At 45.9% G+C, this 13,196-nt stretch overlaps 1 protein-coding gene across 1 annotated transcript; it reads left to right on the top strand.

Moving 5' to 3' along the window:
- Window positions 1-11,634: 11,634 nt before the first annotated feature.
- On the top strand, window positions 11,635-12,539 carry KCTD21 (potassium channel tetramerization domain containing 21; the record flags this gene model as incomplete). Its single annotated transcript, XM_084226109.1, has 1 exon — window positions 11,635-12,539. The coding sequence occupies exon 1, from the start codon at window positions 11,757-11,759 to the stop codon at window positions 12,537-12,539; it is 783 nt and encodes a 260-aa protein (XP_084082235.1). The 5' UTR covers window positions 11,635-11,756.
- Between the last annotated feature and the right edge of the window lie 657 nt (window positions 12,540-13,196).

The raw sequence follows: 13,196 nt of genomic DNA, 5'->3' as shown, positions 1-13,196 counted from the left end.
TGGAGCAGGACATTGCCCTGCACCACAGGCAGTAGCAGATTCGGAGCAGGAGGCTGTCCCTACACTCTGCAGGACATTCAGCTCTCTCCAGAGTGAAGGTTTATTTAAGGCATTGTCACCCAACTGGACTGCTGGCATTTTGCATGGCTTTGCTGCACATCAGGAGCTCCACTTTGGGAACAATGAGTTCCTCTCTTGTGGCCATGCTCTTTTAAAGGTCTGAAAAATGTAACCAACCAGAAGACACCTATTTGCAATCAGCCTAAATTTATCATATAGTAGTCCCTACCATTTTAAAAATTTGTTGATACTTTAGATCCACAGACCACTGCGGACCCTTTTCCTTTTTTCTATGGTACCATGTATTTCACAGTTCTTTTTTTCCTCTAAAACATCATAAATATGTTTGACCACATCATACAATTCTATCAGCCCTCTCCAACTGACAACAGTGCTGGGCAGGACTGCCCTATCTCAACCCATCTATCCCACCTACCCTACCCTGCTCTCTTATTTCTTCAGTGCTTCTTCTTTGATCCCTTTTGGTGTGCACAGATCCCTGAGTTTCTTCACTTGCTCTGTGGTTTTTTTTTTTTGCTGTTAGGCATTCAGTCACCAAATTAAAAAAAAAATGCTTTGGCTGGATGTCGAAGCATTCAGTGCACCACCAAATAAAGCTATGGTTCTAACATTTCATCCTCTCTTTCTCCAGACTGGTCCCCCCAGCTCCATTTCTCCCCTTCAGTCAACAACCACACACACACATCTCTAATACCTACTGGTATCCTTTTCTAATAAAGCATCTCAAAAACATCACTAGCTATCAACCATCCTGGTATGGATACAGAAAGCAAGACATGAGGAATCAAGTACCTCTCTCCCTTGAAAACCAGCAGGAGAGAAAGGGTAGTGAAGCAAGGCTTGCTCAAACCACCAGACCAGCAGCGACAAACCACTAGTTCTGTGGCTGAGCCCAGCACCAACTCCACACAAAAATAACCCACCACAGCTGCTTTTCATCTCTCTGAATTTATTTGGCATTGGAACCCCAAAAGCTCTGTCCTGCCTGCAATAGGTAAGTTTTTCCCAGTTTTCCTCCTCACATCCTCCAGCTGAAGGCGTCTTCCTTTTCTTTCCCTGAAAGACTTCTGCTTTCCTGCTTAGCTAGCTGCTCTCAGCCTGGGCTGTGACACCCTACTTCCATAAGGCTTTATGCTGGGAGTGCCCAGATCCTGCACTGACCTTCAGGCCAAGGTCCTTTCTATCACTGTCCCTGGAGACTGTAAATACATCTACTCCGGAAAGCTGGTTGTTTTCCTGAAGGTATTTATAGCATTAAAATCCCTCTTCTTTCTTCAGGTTTCTCTCTGCTTTTGTCTCTGTATAGAAATTAAAACCCTGGATATAACCCAAGGAAAAACCACGTCCTGTTCACCAAAGCATACCAGACTGAGGGCGGATACTGCCAACGCTGCCTGGGATTCGTCAGACACTGATTCACTGTTTGGAGACAGAGATCTCCAATTTTTGGCGGTGCCTTCAGGAAAGGAAAAATGGGGTATGATGCCCATTTGAGACCTCAGTTCCCCTCCAGCCCCCATATATTTCGCTTTGCATCTACCAATTCAGAAAGCAGGAATGCAAAGTGAGACCATGACAAACTTTATGGACTCCATCACAAAGGTGCCCAAAGCATTTTTAGACCCCTTCTCAGGTGAAAGCTCAGTTGTATCCTTTCAGTCTAGGTAGGGCATGCTGTTGAAATTTCCCTGCTGCCAGCTGCAGCATGGCCTAGTTGAGCACCCAAAGTGGTATGAAAACATCATAGCAGTGCAAATATTCCAACATCTGCTTTATTCTTCAGTAACACCTGCAAAATCCAAGCCAGGGCAGATCTAACCTAAAATTGGATTGGATCTCAGCTAATCTGAATTTGACCCTCACTTTTAGAGTCTTTGGCTCCCTATCTCATGGGAACATCCCAAGGCATCTCTCCCCAGGTCAGCTTCCCTGGGAAAAACCTGAATCTGTCTTGGCCAGTTTATTATAACAAGATGCTGCCTTGTAAACAGGTTTGCAAAGCCCTGCAGGCAGTGTGGGAATGCACACACTCCCACTTTCCAATGTTGCTCCTGTATTTCTCCCTCCAAGCATTCACTTATAGCCTGATTCCCAAAAAGCCAAATGCTCAAGCACCCCTCCTCCACCATTCCCTTCTGCACTCTGACCATAGAGCATACCTCTGTCCAAGCATCTCTCTGAGAATCCCAAAACCCCGCCCTTTCTCCCAAACTCCTCCCTACAAGAATCCCTCTCTTGAGCATCCTTCCTGCATCTCAGCCTTTTCAGTAGCTCTCACACCAACCATCTCTCCTACACCTCACTCCAAGCCCTCTGCTACATTGCAACCCCAGAGCATCCCTCTGAGTATCCCTCCCAAGCACCCCTACCCTTTATCCTGAGTATCCCTCCCTTGGAGCATTCCAGTTCCTGGGAACACCAACTCTATCCTGACCCTCAAGCAGCCCTTACTTACAGCTCCTTCCTGCATCCTGACCCCTGAAAAACCTTCTTTATTCCTACTGCCAAGCATTCTTGCCTTTGAGCATCCCTTCTGCAACACTTTTCACCAGCACCCCTCCTGCACTGCTTCCCTTGAGCAGCCTACCTCATCCCTCACCCAGAGCATCCCTCATCCCATGCATCCCTCCAGCATCCCAATGCCCCAAGCATCCCTTTCCTTGACTACCCCTCCTGCATCTCTTCCCCTGAGCACCCTTCCTATACACTTCTCACTGAGTATTCTTCCCGAATCCCTCACCCTGAGCATTCATCACCCCAAGCACTCCTCCTGTACCTCTTACCCCGAGCACTTCTGAATCCCTCCCCCCGAGTATCCCTCCTGGACTCCTTTTCTCAACTACTCCCTCTGCATCCCTTCTCCTGAGCATCCCTCCTACACCCTTCACCCCGAGTATCCCTCCTGAATCCCTCACCCAAGCACACCTCCCGTACCTCTCACCGGAGTATCCCTCCTGCATCCGTCACCCCGGGCGTTCCTCCTGCATCTCTCACGCCGAGCATCCCTCCTGCACCTCTTTCCCTGACTATTACTCCCGCATCCCTTCTCCTGAGCATCCCTCCTATATCCCAAGCCCAGACCTCCGCTACTGCACCACTTCCCCAGCATTCGACCCCCCTTCCCTGCGATCACCAAAACCCCTGAGCGCCCCGCTGCTCCTGCACCCCTTTCCCTTCCGCCCGCCCCGCGTTACCTCCGGCCGGGGCCGGGATGCGGCGTGGCCGGCTGCGAGCCGCAGTCCCGGGGCAGCACTGGGCTGGGCCGAGGGCGGCGGCGAAACTACATCTCCCAGCGGGCCGGGCCGAGCCGTGCCGGGAGCGCCGCGCCCCCCGCTTCCTCCGCCTCCCTCCGCCTCTCGGCCAGCGGCGGAGCTCGGCGGCTGGAGGGGGCGCAGGTCGGTCCCCGGCGGTGCTGGGGGGGGATCCAGCCGGCTAGGGGGCGTGGGGAGGGCCGGGGGCACCCCCAGCGGAATTCCCCGAGAGGGAGGAAACTGAGACACGGGAAGGAAGCGGGGACCGGCGGCCGGGAGCCGCGCAGGTGGTCCGCTGTGGGATGCGGGAAGGACGGGTGAGCCCCTTCTGAAGGGGAATTTGGGAGGTTTTTTTAGCATTTTAAGCTAACTGAGTATTGTCAGCGCCTGGCTATGCAGGGAGGAGCCGTACCTCCGATTGTCCCTAACAGGGTCGGGTTCAGCGCCGCTCTGCAAACTTTGCACATTCCCCTGCCCCCTTCTAATGGAACATCTCCGAAATTTAAGTATTCACAGTGAATCTAAGCCCTGTATGCCCACACCCGGGACATGCAGCCAGCTGGGTCCAGCTGGGTGATGGGCGTGATACATGCCCTCCAGAGGGTCTAATTTTGGGTGATGCCTACCTTGTTAGCGTGATTTCTGAGTGGGTTTTGCTCTGGTGCGGCAGCATCTGTACTGGGAATTAGCTGCCCTCTAATTGCAGGGATGCTCTGGAAACAATGGTGTCAGTGGGAGATGAGGTGGAAACTGGATTGTTGAACCACCCCGTGTGTCCATCAAGCAGGTGGTGGCTACCACGTGTGCCGTGAAGTTGTTCAGGGACAAAATAAAGTGGTCCATGAAGGAAATAAAGAGTATCTGGAAGATATTCCAGGCATGCCAAGTGATACTTAAATGAGTGCTGGGAGAGGACATTGAAAATCAGTGAAAACCTCTGCCAGAACTGGCATATTATATTGGACTGCACAAAGGGTTCCATCAGCTTGGAAGGAAAAGTGATGCTCCCACTGCCCTGAGACCCCAGGCAGGCTCCTTTCTGGCAGGCGGTGGCAGTGCCCTCCTGACCATCTGCACTGCCCACCCAGCAGCCCGTGAGCCTACGGGTGTTGAAGGTCATCAGGAGAGCGCTGAGCACTGCAGCACTTGGGCTTTTACTCTCCAGACCGGGCTGCAGCCGCATCCCTGTGGCTCTGCACTCCCTCTCCCCCTCCATCTTGTCGTCAGCCGTTCTCCTTCGGCAGCACTTAACCTTCTTTTCGTTCTCCTGCTCCCTGCTGTGCGCTGCTGCTTTTGTTCCTCTTCTCTCAGGAGGAACTTGACCTTTGCTTTATATCACTCCTTGCTTTTACTAGTTGCGCACTTGCTCTATTTCCCCACCTCCGCCTCCGTTACCCCTTCTCTTTATGCGTAAGTTCAGCATCTGCAGAGAACCTACGCGAAGCCTCCTGCATTCAGCTGCATCCCTAAGCAAGCAGCCCAGGAGATGCTCAAGGGCGTGGAGGTGCAGGTTTGGAAAGGGATGGACACACGCCATCGTACCCACAACAGACCAGGGCTGTTACGAAACTCCCGTTCACGCTTCCCCATCCCTCCTGCGGCTCACTGGCAGAACAGCGTTTCTATGCATAACAAAGCAGGGTTAGAAAATGAAATATAAATTAAATATAAATAAGTGGCAGATAAGCAGCTGCGCTCCGAAGGTGGATACTCAGTATGTCTCTCTCCCAGCATTGCAGCCGCCGGCAGATCGATAGCAATTCTGTTGCAAGAAGAGAAGGGAAAGGAAGGGTGACCTGTCGTTTCCTGCCTCACGCCTGCTGGGAATTTGAGTCCCCTCCCAGAGCTCGTCGCCACGTCCCCCGTGCCAGCCTCGGGGTGAGCGGCCTTTCCCCAAACGCCTGCTGGAAATTTCCAGAGGCACTACAATAGTCCCGAAACAAAAAGCTGCTGTGGCGCCCCGCAGGCGCTTCATTTTGGAATCTATTGCTCCTGGCAGGCACGTCATGCTCTGCTTCACGGCCTGAATTTAAGCCTCTTACGTGCTGCTCAGTTGGACGGGTTCATATTAAGTAAGTGTCCAAAATCAGGTGGGTCCGTTCTGCAGCGATGGGAAAACATGGGATTTCCTCTCTAAGATTGCCATAAATAAGCATATAGGGTGCAGAGGCTGTATTGCAAATGTTTAACTTTCGATCGTAAAGGATGAGCCGAGCTAAGTAAATGTACATCAGGGATATATGAAGGGAAGGGCGAATCTATCCTTGCAAAGGATTTGGTCCAATATTCTTCCTAAAACTCAGCTCTCATTGTTGCCTACCGTCTGCTGAAAGCTAGGTAAGGGGTCAGTTGAGGTGTGGTTTGTTCGGGTTTTTTTTTAACCCTTAAGTACTATTTTTTTGTTGTTTCTGCCTTCCCCCTTTAGTTACTTTATTATTATTATTTTTATCTTGTCTTTCAAGAAGTGACTTCTAGGCTTCAAAGTGCCTTGTTTGCAGCCCCATAACACAGAAAGGCACAAGCTTGTAGGTTTTGGATTTCCTCCACAAGGTTGTCCCCTTGAGAATGGACAAGGCACAGAACTGTTCTGCAGGTAGAGTTGCAGCAAGCGCCATGGGCTTGGCTGTGTCCAGGTCTGGAGTTCTCAACTTTATGCGGGTTTGTTTGTTTGTTTGCTTGCTTGCTTTCTCAGGGCTCCGGTGTTTTGTAGAAACTGGAATTTTTACCTCAGACCAAAACATGAATTTCAGAAAGACACAGTGGAGCAAAATGTACATGTGGGTGAAACCCAAAGCAGAATGAGCTTCAGACAGGAAGGAGCATCATTGCCTGATTGTGTGTTCACAGTTAATATGCTCTAATGGAGCAGACTGGAGCCCCATCCTGCAACAACCATCTTTTGCTGAATCCCATTTAAAGTCTCCAGCAGCCAAAGAGGTGCCCAGCTATTTCGTTTTTCATACTTCCTTCTGAGGTGAAATCAATCCTAACCCTCCCAAGGCAGAATTACTTCCTATAAAGCACTACCTGATCTGTCTCTTGTAACATTTGTCTACTTGATGTGGCTTTCACCAGCTCTCTTGGGCAATACTCAAAAAGCCAGAGAGGTTTTTAGTCTGGTGCTCTTCTTGATGCTTAGCAGAAATGATCCCTGGCTGCTTTAATTCTGTTGCTACTTAGGCATCATTCATTGCATCAGACTAAATAATTAATTCCTTCTTTTTTTTTATTTTTCGTTTCTTTTTCCTGTGTGTATATTTTGCAGTTCATTTTTAGTCTTCAACTACTTCTTACAGCAGCTGCACATATTTCACTGTCTTATGTACAGATTTTCCAAGTTTTGGTTGTTGAGGGATATTTCACAGGTGAACTATTGAAGGCTACATGGTAAAATTAACCAGCCATGCAATACTTTAATACTTTAGACATAAGGCTAGGAGGCACTGGTACAGGCTACACAGAGAACCTGTGGCTGCCCCATCCCTGGAAGTGTTTAAGGCCAGGTCGGATAGGACTTTGAGCAGCCATGTCTACTGAAATGTGTCCTTGCCCATGGGGCGAGGGTTGGAACAAGATAATCTGTAGGGTCCCTTCCAACCCAAGCCATTCTATAATTGTGTGATTCCATGAAATTGAAACCATTAAAAACAGTGACTTTGTAATCTTGCAGCAAAAACTCTATTTCTGTAACAGCATATGTTAACTTGTATTTCAGGAGATGCTACAATTTTAATGCTTTTAATACCAAGTGTAAGGCCCTAAGCAGCCTGTAAGATGAGCTTTAGAAACCTTAACAACTCAACATGATCCTCTTCAACCAAATTACAGATTGCTCTTGCTTTGCTGTTCTGTGTTTAATTAATCTCATTAATTAAATCCCCTGAATGACACTAGGATCAGCCGGTTATCCACATCTTGGGCATTGCCTCTGAAATCCAGAAGGATTGATTCATTTTTTTTCCCTGGCATTTTTAAAGTGAAATGTGTGTTGGCAATCAATTTACTTTCCCAATTAAAATCTTGTTTAAAATTGTATATATATGTATATATAGAGAGAGCTATGGCTATCTTTTGACAACCATATAAACATCTATAACTTTAGACTTTCTATTAAACTTCATTCTTGTTGCTGAAAAGGATAGATTTCAGTTGTATGTATCTTTCAGTGGTTAAAAACATAGTAATATTTGTGCCATTTGTTTACATTTTACTTACATTGGCAAGGCATGGCTGATGGGGTTTTTTTTTATTTTGATGATTACTGTACACTTGTGGGTTTTTGCCAGGTTGGGTGAAACAGGCATTCAGTTAAATTATGTGTACAGAATTTTATTTATTAGCTAATTAAAGCTCTCTTAAATGTTTTGAATACAGGAGAGGGGAAAATAAGCTTATCCAAAGCTGTTCTACATTCAAAATGATTATGAAACAAAGTGGTATGATGATGATGGTTCTAAATACTTGAAGGCATTGATCAGTGAAAACAGTTTGCTTTTGTCATTTTGCATACTTGCATACCTTCCTGCTGTGTCAATCCCCATCATTCTCCCGGCTTCGAACCAGTTCTTTGCTGAACTGAACTCATGGGATAGAGGATTGTTGCAGAAATATTCTCTATGCAGCTGTTGAAGATGCTCCTAGGAGTAAAACCCAAGTTAAAATTTACAAGCTGTGGTCAGTTGAAATGCTTAGATGCTCAGACAGCAGTTTTGGTTCAGGAGTTTGACTTTTTCATAAAGCTGACCATGCACTGCTGGTTTCTCTCAATTTACATCACACAGTAAGATCATGACTTCAAATCAAATGTAGACTTTCCCCCCCTCCATGATATTAAAAGAGGTACTTAAATACAGGTTGCTCTTAGAAGCACAAAATAAATCTTGTGTTCTTCAGCCAAATTTGCATCTTCAGCTGTCAAATTAGATCTCTAGCTGACCTAATTTGAATGAATTTTAAATGCTACTTGGGGAAGAGCTACACAAAATACTTTACGGTAATTCTCTGCTTCCAAGAACCATAACCCAATTTGTATTCTCCTTGGTGACAGCAGGTTATAGAATCATACAATCATGGAATGGTTTGGGTTGGAAGGGACCTTAAAGATCATTTAGTTCCAATCCACCCCCCTACCCCCTCCCCGTGGGCAGGGACACCTTCCACTAGACCAGTGGCCTCCCATGTCCAAGATCAGATGCTCTAGGTGCCTTCTCTTTCTGGAAATCTTGCCCAGAAGAAGTGATTTTCATGCTGCATTCCTGGACAACCTTTATATTGCATTAGGAAAGCACCCTGGCTTAAAAAACCATCCTAGAGGCTGCAAACTGTGGTTGAATGATTAAAGAGAGAAAACTTACAACCCATTTCATTCAATTTTTACAGGTTTATGAAAAGCACTTTTTAATAAACAGGTTTTTTGGGAAAAAAGCAGCAAAGACTGACTTTCTCCAGGTACTGTCAATTATGTTGGTTGGTCAATTAAATCCAGGTTGATGATAAATCCAGTAGACATTTGTGCTCATTTGTGCTCACGTTTTTGGCTCTCCTGAGGTTCCCAGACTCTCTGATTCATCTTCACACTATGAGGATATAAACCTCTAAGAAATGGGATGAATTAGTTAAAAGAAGACAATTAGGAATAACAGCTGAGGAATAGTTATCCTCCAGCCTTATCCATGGGCAACATATTTGCCTTGTTAAATGTTTAAAATTTAATCTAGTGCAGGGGTGATGGGCAGGTTCAAAATCAGAGCAGGCTGGTGTCCTGGGAGAGGGAAATCCAGTCTGTATGGGGCTTTAGAGTGCAGAATAGCCACAAGCAGAATGGGCTGTCCAGGACATGTGTCTGAGCAATGCCCAGAGGTGGGAGAGGAGCAGAGCCCACACGCTGAGAGGCTCCCAATCTCCGTGCTACTCTTCCAGCTCCAGAGCTAAGGCTTGGCTTGATTTCTGATGCTGTTGTCGCCAGCGTAGATACAGTCTTCAGCTTCAGAGAGTTCATGTTACTGCCATATTTTGTTGGCGACATCCCTTTTGGACTGCTGATAAGAAAACAGTTACAGGAGATTTAAATGTTATCTGTACAGATTGGACTGAGTCATCTGCCTCTCATTCAGGCTATCGTGAGGTGTTGGATCAGAGTAAACCTGGGATGGATGATGAGCTTGCAATGAAGATCTGTGTCTTTGAGCTGCATGGTGGTCTTTGGGTTGTGACTCTTGACCATGAGCTCTGCCAAGTGAAGCCTTGTCACAGACACATCAAGGGAAACATCTTGCTCTGTGTTTGACTAAGTCTGGCAGACAGCTTGAGGAAAAACTCTCATGGTGTAAATAAGCAGGTGTGGGCTCAAAAATCTGAAAGCTTCACCTATGAAGGAAGAACAGGTTGTTTAGTCTACAGCAGTTTGAAAGGCAACAGAGGTGGGAAGCAATGAACATGGCTTTTGGAGTCACTATCAGTCCTGCTTCTACAGGCTGTGTTATTTGTAGGGAGGTATGGGGAAGCTTTTTCTGTTTGATGAAATGTGAAAAAAAGTAAAATCCATTTTAGCTGCTTTTGGGAATGCCTGATTGTTCTTGTAGCAATGCTTTTGCAGACATATTGCAAGCCCTTAGGGGAACAATTCATGGCAGCCACTCGTGCTACAGAATTAGATCAGTTGAAGCCTCCACATGATCAGGTTTAAACAGCTCTTGACTCTAAACTGGGTTGAAGTCTTCAAGAGTGGGAAGTATGCTGAGACTACAGTGCCAAGGGGAGTTTAGCACTGGAACAGATAGGTGTTTTTTGGAGTATATTTGGCTGAGGTTAGTCACAAGGATGGTCTGTGGTCATCAATGCATGTGTTGTTGTGTTGGCCTACACATGCATCTTTATTTGTCAGTTTTCTGGATGCGTGGGACGGAGGGATACTCTAGATTTAGAGATCTGCATCTTTCCATTATTGTCCAGTGGGAAATAGGCTGTGTGCCAAGGGCTAAGGAACAAAGTGGAATGTCTTAAACAACAAGTTAAGGACAGGCTCTCCTTTGATCTGTTAATTATCTGTCATCGGTTGGGCCAGTTTTTCTCAGCAAAATGTGCTGCTGTCTAGAGATGCCATTTGCAATATTATCTGGGTTTTAGCAGCAATTAAAGAATTGATATTCCAGCACAGATGACCTTCTCCCTATCTGCATTTTGCTGTGACTCCAGAGCTGATAATAGTGGGTAGTGTCTATGATTATTCCATTACTAGTTAGGAAAATGCATTTAAGTTCAATTTTAAGGGAGCTGCTTGGTAGCTTTCTGTTGAATGGCTGTAGTTACTACAGCAAGAGCTACCTCCTGCCCTCTGTAACCAAACACTGTGGGTTTGCTGCTGAACTGTTGGTTAATTTAGATTCAGCAAACAAGGAAAAACTGGTTTGCAGGTCCTCAGGTAGTAGGAATAATGGTCCACCTGCACAAGACAGCTGAGCTGAACTGCAGTGGAGACAGCTCCTTTCTTTTCCCTTGCCCCAGCCCTGGCATTGGTCCAGTTCCAACATACAGCAAAGCATGCTGAATAGAAAATGTTGTGTTTTCTCCCTAAACTGACTCACTGTTGGATCAGATGAGTGCCAGAGGTGGCATAAGGGAGGAAGATAGTATGGTGGAGGGCAAGGGGAGATTATGCACGCCCCTTCCTATGGCTTAACTGCACTGTAAAATCACATCCTTAGTTCATGTCAGCTGACAGCAAGGCTTGGCATGGAAACAATGTCAACTGAAATATGGCCCCAAATAATTACAAAATGGTTTCTAGGGTAAAGCACAATGGGAGGAGAAAGTCTGGTGATTATTTTTAATGAAAGGAACCACAGACTGTCGTGTGCTTACGGCAGCAACTGCTGTCTGGGTCCCTGCTATGCTGACTGCACTCAGACATACGTCAGGGGATTCTGCTGAACTGCTTTGTTACTTTAATCATAGCCTTAGACACTATGGTAGAAGTTGGGTTGTGTCAAATTCTTGTCCTTTCCTTCTTTGCATCCTCTAAATTCTCTGTTTGTGAGGGAAATGAGATCATACAAGCCCAGAATGCTACTTTGAAGTCAGCCCTTGTTGTAGGTATTGGTGGGAGAGATTCACTTTTAGCACAATTGTAAAGGTTTGGAAGACTCATGATTTCTGGCACTAAACTGAATTAGACAAGATCATGTTTAAATTAGGAGAAAAAACATCCTTATGCTTGTTCTCAAGACACAACCTCAAAAAATAATTCCTCACTGCTAATTTCTATGGTGATTTTTTGCCACATGGTTACCCTCATATATTTAGTACTATTTATCTCTGTAGTTTAACCTTTCAAAAAGATTAATGCAACTAAATGCATGGTGTTGGATTTTTTTTTTCAATTTTTTTTTTTTTTAGAATTAGTCCCAGCACGGTGACTTTTCCATCATGTCAGAACCTATCACGCTCAATGTTGGAGGAAAACTCTATACCACCTCTCTGTCCACTCTGACTAGCTTTCCAGACTCCATGCTGGGGGCCATGTTTAGTGGGAAGATACCAACAAAGAAGGACAGCCAAGGCAACTGCTTTATTGACAGAGATGGCAAAATCTTCCGCTATATCCTGAACTTTTTACGAACTTCTCACTTGGATCTTCCCGAAGATTTTCAGGAAATGGGCTTACTGCGACGGGAAGTAGATTTTTATCAAATTCAGCCCTTGATTGAGGCCTTGCAGGAGAAGGAGGTAGAGCTTTCTAAAGCAGAGAAAAATGCCATGCTCAACATCACCCTCGATCAGAAGACCCAGACTGTTCACTTCACTGTCCGAGAAGCACCCCAGATTTACAGCCTGTCTTCCTCCAACATGGAAGTGTTCAGTGCTCGTATCTTCTCCACGTCGTGCCTGTTCCTGAAGCTTCTTGGTTCCAAACTGTACTACTGTTTCAATGGAAACCTTTCCTCAATATCCAGTAACCTGCAAGACCCCAACCACTTGACCTTAGACTGGGTTGCAAGTGTGGAAGGCCTTCCTGAAGAGGAGTATACCAGGCAGAACTTGAAGAGACTTTGGGTGGTGCCAGATAATAAGCAAATCAATAGTTTTCAGGTGTTTGTGGAAGAAGTGCTGAAAATAGCCATGAGTGATGGTTTCTGCATAGATTCTGCTCATCCACATACTTCAGATTTCATGAATAATAAGATTATTCGTCTAATTCGGTACAAATAGGAATGGCTGTTGTGGTGCTAGCATGGAGATAACACAGGTTAAGTGTTTCCCTTTAAAAAACACTTACAGCCTAATTCAGAATCATGCTTATCTGGATTAAGAGTCACTAACAAGGAGGTGATTTTCCTTTAATGTACTTACCAATACGACCTTCCAGAATATGTCCATATTCCAGATAGAAGCAATATTGTCTAGCGCCTGAATTAAGGACTGGCTCTGACTCTGCCTCTGACCTGCTGTACAATTCTGGGGAAAATCACTTAACTTCTGTCGTCTCTACGTTTTCCAGTTGGAAAATGGGTGATCCTTAACCCGCATTGCCAGGGGATGCGAGAGTTCGGTAACCATGATTTGAAACGTATCTGGAGAATGGATGCAGTGAAAGATACCATGGAGCTGTAGTGCAGCAGACAGCCCTAGGAGCACATTTGCCATGCCTTGCTGTATCACCTGTGCAGAGCATTCAAGAAGCTTTGGATCTGCGGAGGAGAAGCCTTCCCACATGCACTCAAGACATCTTTAAAGGATGGTACAAGTTGCAAATGAGTGAGGGATCCCATCTCTTTGGGTTTAACAAAGGATTTCTGTGAAGCTGGCTTGGGTTTTATTCTCAACCCTCTGTGGAAGCCCCTGCTTTATTGTGCTTTCAGGGAAGCC

Source organism: Fringilla coelebs (assembly GCF_963513975.1).
Source record: "Fringilla coelebs genome assembly, chromosome: 2".
NCBI lineage: Eukaryota > Metazoa > Chordata > Aves > Passeriformes > Fringillidae > Fringilla > Fringilla coelebs.
The sequence above is the reverse complement of the archived record's forward strand: the minus strand, read 5'-3'. Positions and strand labels throughout refer to the sequence as shown.